The sequence below is a fragment of the Apaloderma vittatum genome, unplaced genomic scaffold, assembly GCF_000703405.1.
Source record: "Apaloderma vittatum isolate BGI_N311 unplaced genomic scaffold, ASM70340v1 scaffold30576, whole genome shotgun sequence".
In the NCBI taxonomy this organism is placed as follows: domain Eukaryota; kingdom Metazoa; phylum Chordata; class Aves; order Trogoniformes; family Trogonidae; genus Apaloderma; species Apaloderma vittatum.
Window position 1 is genome coordinate 28517 of NW_009721767.1, and position 11206 is coordinate 39722.

Below are 11206 nucleotides of genomic sequence, written 5' to 3' on the forward strand. Positions count from 1 at the left end.
CTCTCCAAGAGCCTCAGCAGAGCAGGGAGAGTCTCACCGACCATTTCTTTTCCCTTTCACTTCTGGTGAAGCAAGCAGGATGTGGTGAAAGCCAAGCCTGCCCGAGATGGAGAGCGCGCGAAGATGCTCGGTGATAACAGGCAGAGGTGCTCAGGGGAAACCTTTCATCTCCGTGTGATGGAGAGAAGGAACTGGAGACTAATAAGTCACACAAAAGCAGGGCACGGATACCACAAGCTCACTCTGCCCTATAGGTAATGGCAGTGTAGGAAGATGAAACAAGAATAATCAGAACTTACATCAGGGGCACGGGCCTGAATGAGACACCGGCAACGTGTCCGCACCAGCACGGTAACAGTTTCCTGCTTCCCTCGCCGCGTTTCCTCCTGGTCTCGTTGACACCTCTGTTAACTTTCAGAGAAATCAGCCCCGAGAGGCTCTGGCTTCGTCCTCCTGGGAGCCCTTTGCTCCCAGTGTGGCTCCGGCTGCTCCAGGGAGCTCGGGAGGACGCTGGTGCTCACCGTGCCAGGTCACTGCTGGGTACGAACAACTGCGGCAGCCCTCCGCGAGCACCGGAGGGGACTGGAGCAGCAGGAACAGCTCAGCTGGGAGAAGGGAAGGGACGCTGAAGTTCGAGAATGTCAGTCGACAGAAAATGTTATCCCTGCTGAGAGAAGGAGGGTGCTGGTGGATGTATTGTTTTTCCCATTTTATCCGGCAGCCGACTGTGCCGTAGGCGGGGCCCCAGACAGTCTGGAGAGCAGCCACACACTTGGTAGCTTGCGGGTGTCCTTTGGCCGAGCACCAAACATTTCCTGTGGAACTCCCGCTCTGAGCCCAGAAAAAAACCCAACCCCAAATACTTAGGGAAAGCGTTTTCAGCCACGAGACCTTGCCAGCTCTGCTTGTGATGTTGGCGTGAGCCAATGCCTGGGAACTCCCTGGGACTGCTCCGCGGCCGGGTGCTCCTGCCAGCTCCCTGGCCAGCATCAGGCTCCCTCCCCAACACCGGGGCACAGAACCTGTCCCAACCCGCTCTTCTCTTCTTCCCGCTTCTAGTTCTGCGCCGGGAACAACGTCACCGATGACTATGACTTCAACACCACCATCGACTACACGATGTTCGAGACCCTGTGCGAGAAGGAGGAAGTCCGTAACTTCCGCGCTGCCTTCCTCCCAGCCATGTACTCCCTCATCTGCTTCACGGGGCTGCTGGGGAACGGGCTGGTGATGCTCACCTACATCTATTTCAAGCGGCTCAAGACCATGACGGACATCTATTTGCTGAACCTGGCTCTGGCAGACATCCTCTTCCTGACTCTCCCCTTCTGGGCCACGAGCGCAGCCATGCACTGGCTTTTTGGGGAGTTTGCCTGCAAAGCCGTCTACTGCATCTGCAAAATGAGCTTCTTCAGCGGGATGCTGCTCCTCCTGTCCATCAGCATCGACAGGTACTTTGCCATTGTTCAGGCTGCCTCGGCCCACCGCTTCCGGCCCCGGATGATATTCATTAGCAAGGTCACGTGCATCCTCATCTGGCTCCTGGCCTTCATCCTCTCCATCCCTGAGCTGGTCCACAGTGGTGTAAATAGCTCGACCACCCATCCCCGTTGCTCCATCATTGCTAATGACTTGCAGACCTTCAACACTGGCATCAAAGTGTCCCAAATGATTTTTGGTTTCTTATTTCCCCTGCTGGTGATGTCCGTCTGCTACCTCATCATCATCAAAACATTACTCCAGGCCCGCAACTTTGAGAAGAATAAAGCCATCAAGGTCATCATCGCTGTGGTAATTGTCTTCATCGTCTTCCAGCTGCCCTACAACAGCGTCATGCTGGCCAAGACCATCTCAGCCTTCAACCAAACCAGCTCGTGTGAGGAGAGCAAGAAGCTTGACGTGGCGGACGACGTGACCTACACTCTGGCCTGCTTCCGATGCTGCCTCAATCCTTTCCTCTACGCCTTCATCGGCGTCAAATTCCGCAACGACCTCTTCAAGCTCCTGAAGGAGCTGGGCTGCCTGAGCCAGGAGCGCCTCTGGCAGCTCTCCGCCTGCCGCGAGAGCAAGAGGTTTTCCTTTGCCATGGAGACAGAGACAACGACCACCTTCTCCCCGTGAGCCAAGCTCCAGGCAGGCTTTGACCAAGCGGGAGTCACTTTCTACACACCCTCTATTCTGAGTTACTGGTGGAGTGAGACCCGCCGCTGCTGTAGGAAAGGCAGCTGCAAGAGCAACTCAGGAGCTCCCCGTGCTTCAGGTGTCTGCAAACCAACTTCCCCACGGATGGAGAGACTTCGGTAAAGCTGTGACTAACAGCAAAGCAAGGAAGAGGGACACCTCTTAGAAGGTGCCCTTCTGCACCTTCTGCTTAGAACTTAGGTCCCTTCACCTTTATTTTAGCCTTTCCTAGTCAAAAATGAGAAACGGTCAAAGTAGAACATTTTCCCTAAAAGCAACAAATACCGAGAGAATCAGATGTTTGTGCTTGTTTTCGAGCTGAACTTCCAAGAGCACCACCCTTGCTTTCAAGGTTGCTTAAGAAGGTTACCTACTGCTCCTCCACACCTCCCAAAGGGATACCTCTTGCACTGGTTCAGTCTTCAAGGCAGAGCAGCACCAGCAGCCCCAGGCTCCAAGCTTAACCCAACGTCCAAAACACAAGTGGTGATGTCTCCCAGCAGAGCTCTCTGGTCTCACTTGTACCCGGCTTCATCAGCTGCTGTGGACGCAGTCCGCTGATTTTCAGATACGTGTGGGGCCCTTCTGCACTATCGCTTGCTGACCTCAAGAGATAAGAATGTGCGTTTTCTTCTCCTTTCCCAATCAACGTGTCTTTCTGGAAGGACTTCAGCAGCTGGCCGTGAGTCCGATGCAGATTTCACTTATAAGCTATTGAAAAGGTGTTGCGCACCCCTACTGTCAGTGCTGATAAAGATGCCATTCACTGTGGTTTGATTTAAACGCGAAGGACAGTCACGTGTTGGAGATTACTGCCGGGGTCACGGACTTGAAAGGAACGTGGCAACTGATTGTCATGTAGAAGAAGACCTTGAAAAGAAGCCCAGAACACAAGGCCAGTTGGTGCTCTGATAGAAGAGCGAGGGTTCCCACCGCAGCTGAGCGCCCTGGGAACTGCTGTGCTGGGACACCTGAGCTTCAGCTGGGGAGAAGCTGCTCCCATCGCTCATGCAGCCGCTCCTGCGCCCGGTGCTCTGGCCCCGGGGGTCTCCCCAGAGCTGGGCGTCCTGGCCAGGAACCGCTCCTGGTGCTGGGCACGGCCGAGGTCCAGAGCCTCAGCCCCCCGAGCAGCTCTGTGCAAACTGTAAGGCTCGTTCATGGACACAGACAGCAAAACACGTGTTAAAAAACTCTTCTCAATACCACACATGGATCCATTAGGACCGATACAGGGAACCTCCTGGACCATAGGCTGAAAAACATTGCTTTAGAGACAGGAGAATTAAATCAGCCTTTAAAGGAAGGAATTCAGTTTGGGTTTGAGACGTCGTTGCCAGCTGTGTGCTGGCTGCCACCATAATGAAATGAATTCTTCTTCATAAACCATTTGGCACGGGGGTGTGGGATTTAGCCAGGAGCTGGGATTCGGGAAGAAAGCACACTGCACCTGTGCGCGCTGAAGGGCCATCCTGACCAACCATTTACCATGTTTTGTTTTCTTTTGTAACGTCCGTGGGACGTGCACAGAAGTGCTGCTCCTCTGTCACACGGAACTGGGGGTTACGACTGACACTGCAGAGTCGTTGGCTCTTGGGTTGTTCCTACAGTCCCTACCCGGGCAAGACACTCAGCTAGCAAGAACTTTGCCAGAGCAAGGAATACCCGTAACACCAGGTCTTTTTTGTTTTCTTCATCAGTACCAGCATATTCCTAATATATTTTCATACACCTAAAGCTGCTTTACACAGAAAAATTTAAATATGTGCACGAATGTACCCTGAAAATACACTGCTTTAACTGAAACTTTTTATGCAAAATACATTCACCTAACTTATTCTAGCAAGGAAACCAAAACATGCAAGTGTACTTGTCCCCTGTTCAGTAAAAGCCATTCCCTTTCTACAAGCTCAGAAGCTTTCAGGTCTCCGTTACCAGCTATATTCTAAACAGGGGAAGATGCAGCTGCTGCCATACCAGTGAGATACTAAAAGCATCACCTGGGACAGCTGCACCCGGTTCCTCCTCAACAAGACAGCAGTGGCTGCACAGTGCACAGCTTTAAAAACAAAATGGACAGAACAAACCTGTCACTTGTTTAGATGAACCGTGTTAACATTGACCTAGGATCCCACCCTGAGATTCCCCACAGAAGTCTGAAAACTGACTGTATTTTGCTATTTGTGGAAAATAAATTATAACAATTTAAAAAACCCAAACCCACGCCTTTGTTTTTCTATTGTATTTCCTCCATAGGATGTCTCTTGGATGCATCATAATTCGTATCGTGTCCCTCCGGTCCTGGCAGGAGCTGTTTGTTGATCAACGCGGCTTCATATCAACACTGCCCTGCAGGACAAAGAGAGGGCGAAATAAACTAAGCAGAAGAAAGTAGAAAAAACTTCAACCGTTGCCAGGTTATACAGTGAAGGACTCACCAGATTAAGCAGTAGTCTTTACTTAAACTATTAACCCAACAGCCTTAACGTGGCTCCACGCAGGGTACGAGCCCTTGTGAGAAACCTTTTTGTGGCTCCCGAAGGCTCCGAGCCAAGCGTCCTGCTGCTCATCCCTCCTTCCTGCCCGGTCTTCTACGCACATGGGCCAGAGTGTATTTTGAAGTCACAGTTTGCAATCCCTGGGTGCTAAAGGGATCCGGGCTGGGCAGAACCGGACTTTGCGGGAGGTGAACTGGAATGAGGAACAAGTGCGGTTGCTGCCACCCATCTCAGAGCAGGCACTGGGTTGTCCTCTCCCTCTCATGCCACCCCATCGCTTGCTGGTGAATGGGCTGGGTCACAGGATGGCCAAGGGGAAGCTGCTCCAGGCTCGGCTCTGGTCTCCAATGTGCTCCCCAGGTCGCTGCGGGGGAAGAACTCGTCACCCTAAGAAGCAACGAGCAAGAGTTAAGGCAAACAAACCCTAAAAATAACGCACGTGGGTGACAAGGAAGGGTGGTGGCGTCCTGCAGCCATGAGAAGAGCTGAGGGTGGGCTACGGTTTCCTCTCCCCACATCTTCTTTTTTATGGAAGAATAACCCAAACCCCTGCTCTGGGGGTGGAGGTGTCAGGTCTCGGGGGAGAATTTCTTGCCTGGCCAGCTCTCCTCCTCCTCCCCAACTTGCCTGCAGCCACCTCCGGCACACGGGCCAGTGCTGGGGTTTCTCTCCACACCGGGCGATTTCTCCCATTCTACCTGAATCTGGGGAAACTTAACTCAGCTGGGACCTCAGCTCTGCCCCCGGTTTCTATCACCACAAGCAGCTTCGTGACCTCCAGGCAAGTAGATCAAAGGGCCTGACCAGAATTTGTACGGCTTAGGAGAAGGCAGGAGCAGCTCAGAGCCTGCTGCTGGCAAAAAGGATGGGACAAGATCATGCAGCTGGAAGATAAGGAAAAATAAGTAGACAAACAGCATCATGCTGCATTTAACAACAGCAGCACAATCCACTGCTAGAGCCCCTCACAGCCCCCAGGGTGGTGAGAGTATTCCGGGGGGGCCTGGAAAAGAGAAGGGAATGGAATATAACTGCTGCGAGGGGAAAGGGAGCCCAGCCGGACCCAGCAGTTAAAACTTGGGACAAAACTTGGAAAATGCGGGTCGTGTTCCCCACGCTGCTCCTCTGTGACTCAGGTCAGCCCTGCGCTCCTTCCCGAGCTCTGAATGGAGAGATAGAGCATCACTTTGCAAAAGAGCAGGAGGCGTACCCGGCCCTGTGAGCTGTACCGCCGGCAGAGCCTTCCCGCCCTCCTCCTGAAACAGGAAAGCAGCCCTCACGTGCTCAAATCTGCAGAAACTGGAGTTTTGAGGTGAGCACACGCGCAGCTCTGACCCGTCTCGAGGCTGCACTGACAGTTACTTTCCCCTTTGTCATCCAGTAAGACCCTCTTCAGAGCTACGAGCGTTACCCAAGCAGGTTTTCAGATCTTCTGGCTATTAAAACCAGCGCCCGTCACTGGCACAGCTCGTTACAAAAACTGATTCAGGTCTTAACAAGCACGGAGACTGTCGGTTCACCTCTACCACGGGCTCGGCAGATGCAGGGCCAACCTGGGCATGATCTTACGCATTTGTCATTGCTGAATCTTTACATGCAAATCTTCAGCTTGCAGGAAACGAAACTCTAACTTCCCTTCCTGCTGCTTTGTTTTTTGTAATTCAATTGTCTAAAATAAGATAACAAGCAGATATTTACTCTCCTTTCTCTGCTGAGCGGTGTTGCACAAAACCCTAATTCTTGAGTGATTATGTGCTTTGTTGGGAAATTTCCGTGACTGAAGGACAATTCTAATGTCTAGAACCAACCTGGAGAGGGGTAGTTTCCAGCACAATAAACAGTCCAAAAGGGCTCCCAGGATTCAGAGCCTGCGCACGCTGCCCTGCACCAGAGTCAGAACTTCTCCCATCGATTCTAGTTCCTTCTTTAACTAGGAGCGTGGTCTAAAATCAACTGAAAGCAATAGCACTCTCATGAATCGCTCTTAAAATGCTTGTAACCAGCCAGGCAGTAAAAATATAACATCTTTGCAAGCAGAAGCAACTCACAAGTCCCAGTGCCTTTTCCAAAGTTTCCACCAAGCCTTCCTCCCCAGAGACACCGGAGCTTTCACAGTTCACACACCCAGCGAAGGCAGCTGTTTCCCACCTGACCATCTGAAGATGCAGGTGCTGAGTTGGACACCCCAAAAACCTTTGACTGGCCATGATATCGCTGGTGACATCTCCAGATCCTTATCCTGCGGGCCTTCTTGTGGTTTAGAAATCCAGGCATTCTGGTTTACCACTTTGAATTACAAGAAAAGTAAAGTAGATTTTCCCTTCTGCAGCTGTCGGTGCTGGGGCTTACAGGGCTCTGCTCTCTCCGGTTTATGGCGTGAGGAGCGCAGGCAGCCAGAGCAACCTTGCCGGGCTCTGTGGATACCCTCTGCTTGGCATCTTGGCGTCAGGCACCCACTTGTCCCCAGGCGAACGCGAGGATGGCAGGGGGTGTGAACACGCACACACGCACTCACGTTTGCATGCGTCTCCCAGGAGAACTGGTTTCAGGCTCCGGGGGCTATCGCAGCAAAACTCAACACCACTAAGACAAAATCTCACCGCCGGAGCTGTGCAAAAAGCAGCTCATGTTTTTAGGGGAGAGTTGACTGATTCCTTTGGAGATAACGCGTTTCTTCTTCTAAGTTTTGACCACACCAAGCAATGAGAAAGAAGCTCTACCCCTGTGCCAGGGCGGGGAGGGGGAGAAGGAAAAACAAGTCTCTTTCTGGATGACTAACACAGCCAGCAGCAATCGCCACTCTGCAGCTCAGCCCTGCTCTTCAACAGGGAGTTGCACAAGACTCCTTTGAAGAGGTTAACACCTTCGCAGTTGGTTCTCATCTGCCTTGCCAGAGGATCACAGGTAGCTTCAATGCTTCTGCCCAAACATCACGAGGTGTCAGAGTGTCACAGAGCTGTACCCCAACAGCTGCGACTTCCACAAGTGTTGGGTGAGATTGCAGCAGACCTGGCAAGTAACCAGGTCCTTACAAGGCTCCTCAAAATGCCTTTGTTGCCAGCGGCTTCTGGCGAGCCTCCACACCCAGCCACGAATGAGCAACCCCTCACGTGCCAGAGCTGCCTGCACAACCCAGCAAACACCCGAGAGGCATGCAGCCGGAGACACGGAGACTGTTTTGAAGCCCGCTGTGGATAATGAACAGTAGAAAAAGTCTCCATTCCATTGCAAGCAAGACCCGAAATGCTGCCAGGGCCTGCCTCCTCAGCTGGCCATCATGTTGGGGCTGCGGCCATTGGACGTGCATCGGCCACGCCAGCTGGCCCTGCACCTGAGGAGGTGGTGCAGCATCGTCCCACAGCCGCGGCTGTGCCGCACGGCTCTCCCGCTGCTCCTAACAGCTGCCCCAGCACTGGGACATGGAGATGAGGCACTGGCAAGACAGCAGTTTTGCAGAAGACATGCTCCTCTCTAGGGTCTCAGGCCATGCCCTCCCCATTGAGTTGCTCCTAAGCTGTGGCAGGTACGTGCAGGGCATTGCACCCCGAGCAGACGGCTCCCTGCCCGCGGCCACCCACAGCACCGTTGGGCTCTTGTCACCCTGGAAAGATTCAGTTTCTCCCGTAGGATCATGGTCAGTCCATGAGCGACACGACACCATCCCCCCAGCCATGCAAACCGCATGAGATGGGAGAGGGGAGGAGAAGGTGGGAGGGCACTGAGGGTGTGTCTGAGACACCCCCTGGCTCTAATGACCCGGCCATGCCTCACAGGTCCGGTGGCACTCTGGGGAGGAGGGAGGTATCTCCTTGCCAGGCAGTAATGGTGATCTTCAGCATGGAAATTAATTCCCTTTATAATCAGCGATGCAAAAAGTGTCTTTTCTCACAAAATATTTCTCCTGCAGCCACGCATCAGGTTTGTTGGTCATGGCACGTGGTCTGAAACACGCTCTGAAAGGAGGCTTCAGTGACTCGGAACTAACGTGAAAACGCTTCCTTCTCCTTCCTGCAAGAAGAAAAAATTCCGATTATATGCAAAGACAAGTAGCAGAAGGCTCTCTCACAACTCACTGGCAACCTCCCCAGGGCCTAGGCGATAATCTCGGGGAAGCCCGGGCGGGCTCCAAGAGACCCACCGCCACCATCACCGCGCCCAAGGTCACAGGTCCCTTTGGGCTGCGGTCACCCCGCAGCTCCAGCAGCCGGCAGGGAGCGGGGGCACAAAGCTGAGAGCCCTTAAGGGAGCAGGGACACGGTCCCCTCCGCATCCTTCCCGCCGAGCTGCTCTCCTCTTCTTGCCTTCAGTCACCCGGGAGATGACAAACCTCTGATCTCCGGCAAACCCGCCCGCAGCCGGGACCACCAGAGCCAGACCTTGAGAGATGCTGACACCGTGTGGGAAAGGCTGAGAAATGCTCAATCCTGCGCTCGCCCGGCCGGACTCCAGGAAAAGCTCTGGAAAACTTAGCCCTGCAGTAAAGGCGTGGGTTCAAATAGTAGTGGTTGAGTCATATTAAAGTCCTCTGTGGGCAACCAGGCTAAAAACGGGAGTCATTTTGGTTTGGTTCAATGTAAATATAATCGGGATGTGATTTTAAAATGGCTTTGATTCACTTTATTTTTACTCCTGAGTCAGACTGCTTGTGCCTCTTCCATAGTCAGCAGCCCTGTGAAAACCAGTTGCCTGGAGCACAACCACAACTTCTACCCAACCCGCGACGAGCTGAATTCCTCGAGCCCCCGGCGCTGCGGAGCAGGGGACAACCTTCGCTTCCAATCTCTCCTAGATGAACCGAGAAGAATCCCTGCCTCTTGAGTCGAGGCCTCACCTGATGACTCAGAGGCTTAGTCAGGGCTGTGCAGGTGCGAACCGACTTTGCAGAGGTGTGGATTTTGCACCGTAGGAAAGCCACAGCTGGCAGAAGTGTGAACAGAAATTGCCACGGCAGCTGGTACCTGCACTAACTGCCAGCGAGTTTCCATTTCCCTTAGTCCCATGACACTAACGAGTCGTCGGCGTTATGTTATGGAGCAACTCCTGTATTTGTCATCAAAAAACGCGTGTGAAAATGCACAGAATTAGACTATTTTCTCACATAGCGGAGAAACAGGCTTATTTCAGCTACTTATTTCAGGGAGGGTGGCCAAACCCCTTCCCCTGAAGCCTACACTTCTATGCTCCTCCAACATGCATCAAGCATAATTTAACTTTCCTATTTAGCAGCAGCTGCTTTCAGCCCAGACTTCAAAACTCCTCCACAGGACGCGTGTCCAGTGCTCACCCCAGAAGTGGCCCCACAATACGTCATCCCTCTGGTCTGCGGAGGGGGTCCATGGCCAAAGCACCCGAGGGTGCATCTCTGGGCTCCGAAACACAACTGGCAGCAGCAGTTGTTACCTCCATTTCACCTTCAAACACTCTCTTTGCAAACTGAACCCTCCCTGGCTCCATGTGGGTTGGCTCAGGTGATGCCTCTTTCCCCTGTTTGTATAGAAAAGAAGTCCTTTCTTTGTGGCTTTCTGCAGAAGTTAAATGAACAAAAACAACAAAGGCTGCTCCACCTATGCAGTTGGCTTTTACCTGAAAGGGATACAGCTCGCAGCCCACACTCCACCCACGCAAACCTTAAAAGAAATAAACGCACAGTGACATAAAATCTGTTATCAGGGAAAGTTTCCTCACACCCCCGTACAAAAACACTTCAATATTTTGTTCAAGATGCTGCCAAGCCGCTTCTCCCCCGCAAACCAGAATGTGTGCAGCAGAGCAGGAATCAGACGTCCCTTTCTGGCCTCAAACACGTTCCACGGGACGTTTTCCAGGTTTGAGGGGCTCTGGTTTCCCAGGCACTTTGGCGTTTCCCTGAGCTCTGCCATCCCAAGCTCTGCCTCCATCCCAGCTTTCCTGACCAGAGCACTTGGCGTGGCTTTGTGCACCAATTCCTCCCCATTTTGGCAACTCCTGATCGCTTCTTCACCACGGGCTCAGCAGCCTGAATGCCTCAGCACAGAGAGAAGTTTGGGATCTGGTTCTCTTCCCAGCTTGCCTGCACATTCCCTGCCTGATCCCAGACTCAGGACCAGCAGGTCTCAATTCCCAAACTATAAAACGGGGCCATTAACACTTAATTTCCCATGTTCATTGTCTGCCTGGATTGTGAACTCGGTGGGAAGGAGCGTGTGTTTTACAGACTCTAGCACAAAGGAGCCTCCAGACATAAATGAAATATAAAATAATAATAATTTAAACCCCACAGCATGCAGTTGTGGAAGTAGCAGGATAGAAGGGAAACGTGCGCCTGCCTTTTAACGACAAAAATAAACACCCTCCAGGCGGTCAGGAAGCACACCTGTTTCTCCACCTGGTCCTTGCACACTCGCCTCTTGCACACCTGCTCCTGCACACCCGCTTATTGTGTATCTGCTGTTCCTTGCACGCTCATTCCTTGCACAACCCCTCCTTGCACACCAGCTCCTGCACCCATTCCTTGCACACTCGTCGTTCCTTGCACACCTGCTCCTTGCACA

The 11206-nt window shown here is 52.6% G+C and overlaps 1 protein-coding gene across 1 annotated transcript in view; it reads left to right on the forward strand.

Moving 5' to 3' along the window:
• CCR7 (chemokine (C-C motif) receptor 7) overlaps window positions 1-2335 on the forward strand; it is a 7213-nt gene extending 4878 nt beyond the window's left edge. The window contains exon 3 of the mRNA XM_009871528.1: window positions 1060-2335. Coding sequence (XP_009869830.1) covers window positions 1060-2121 — 1062 coding nt within the window. The 3' untranslated portion in view covers window positions 2122-2335. The remainder of the gene's footprint in view (window positions 1-1059) is intronic.
• Window positions 2336-11206: the final 8871 nt, after the last annotated feature.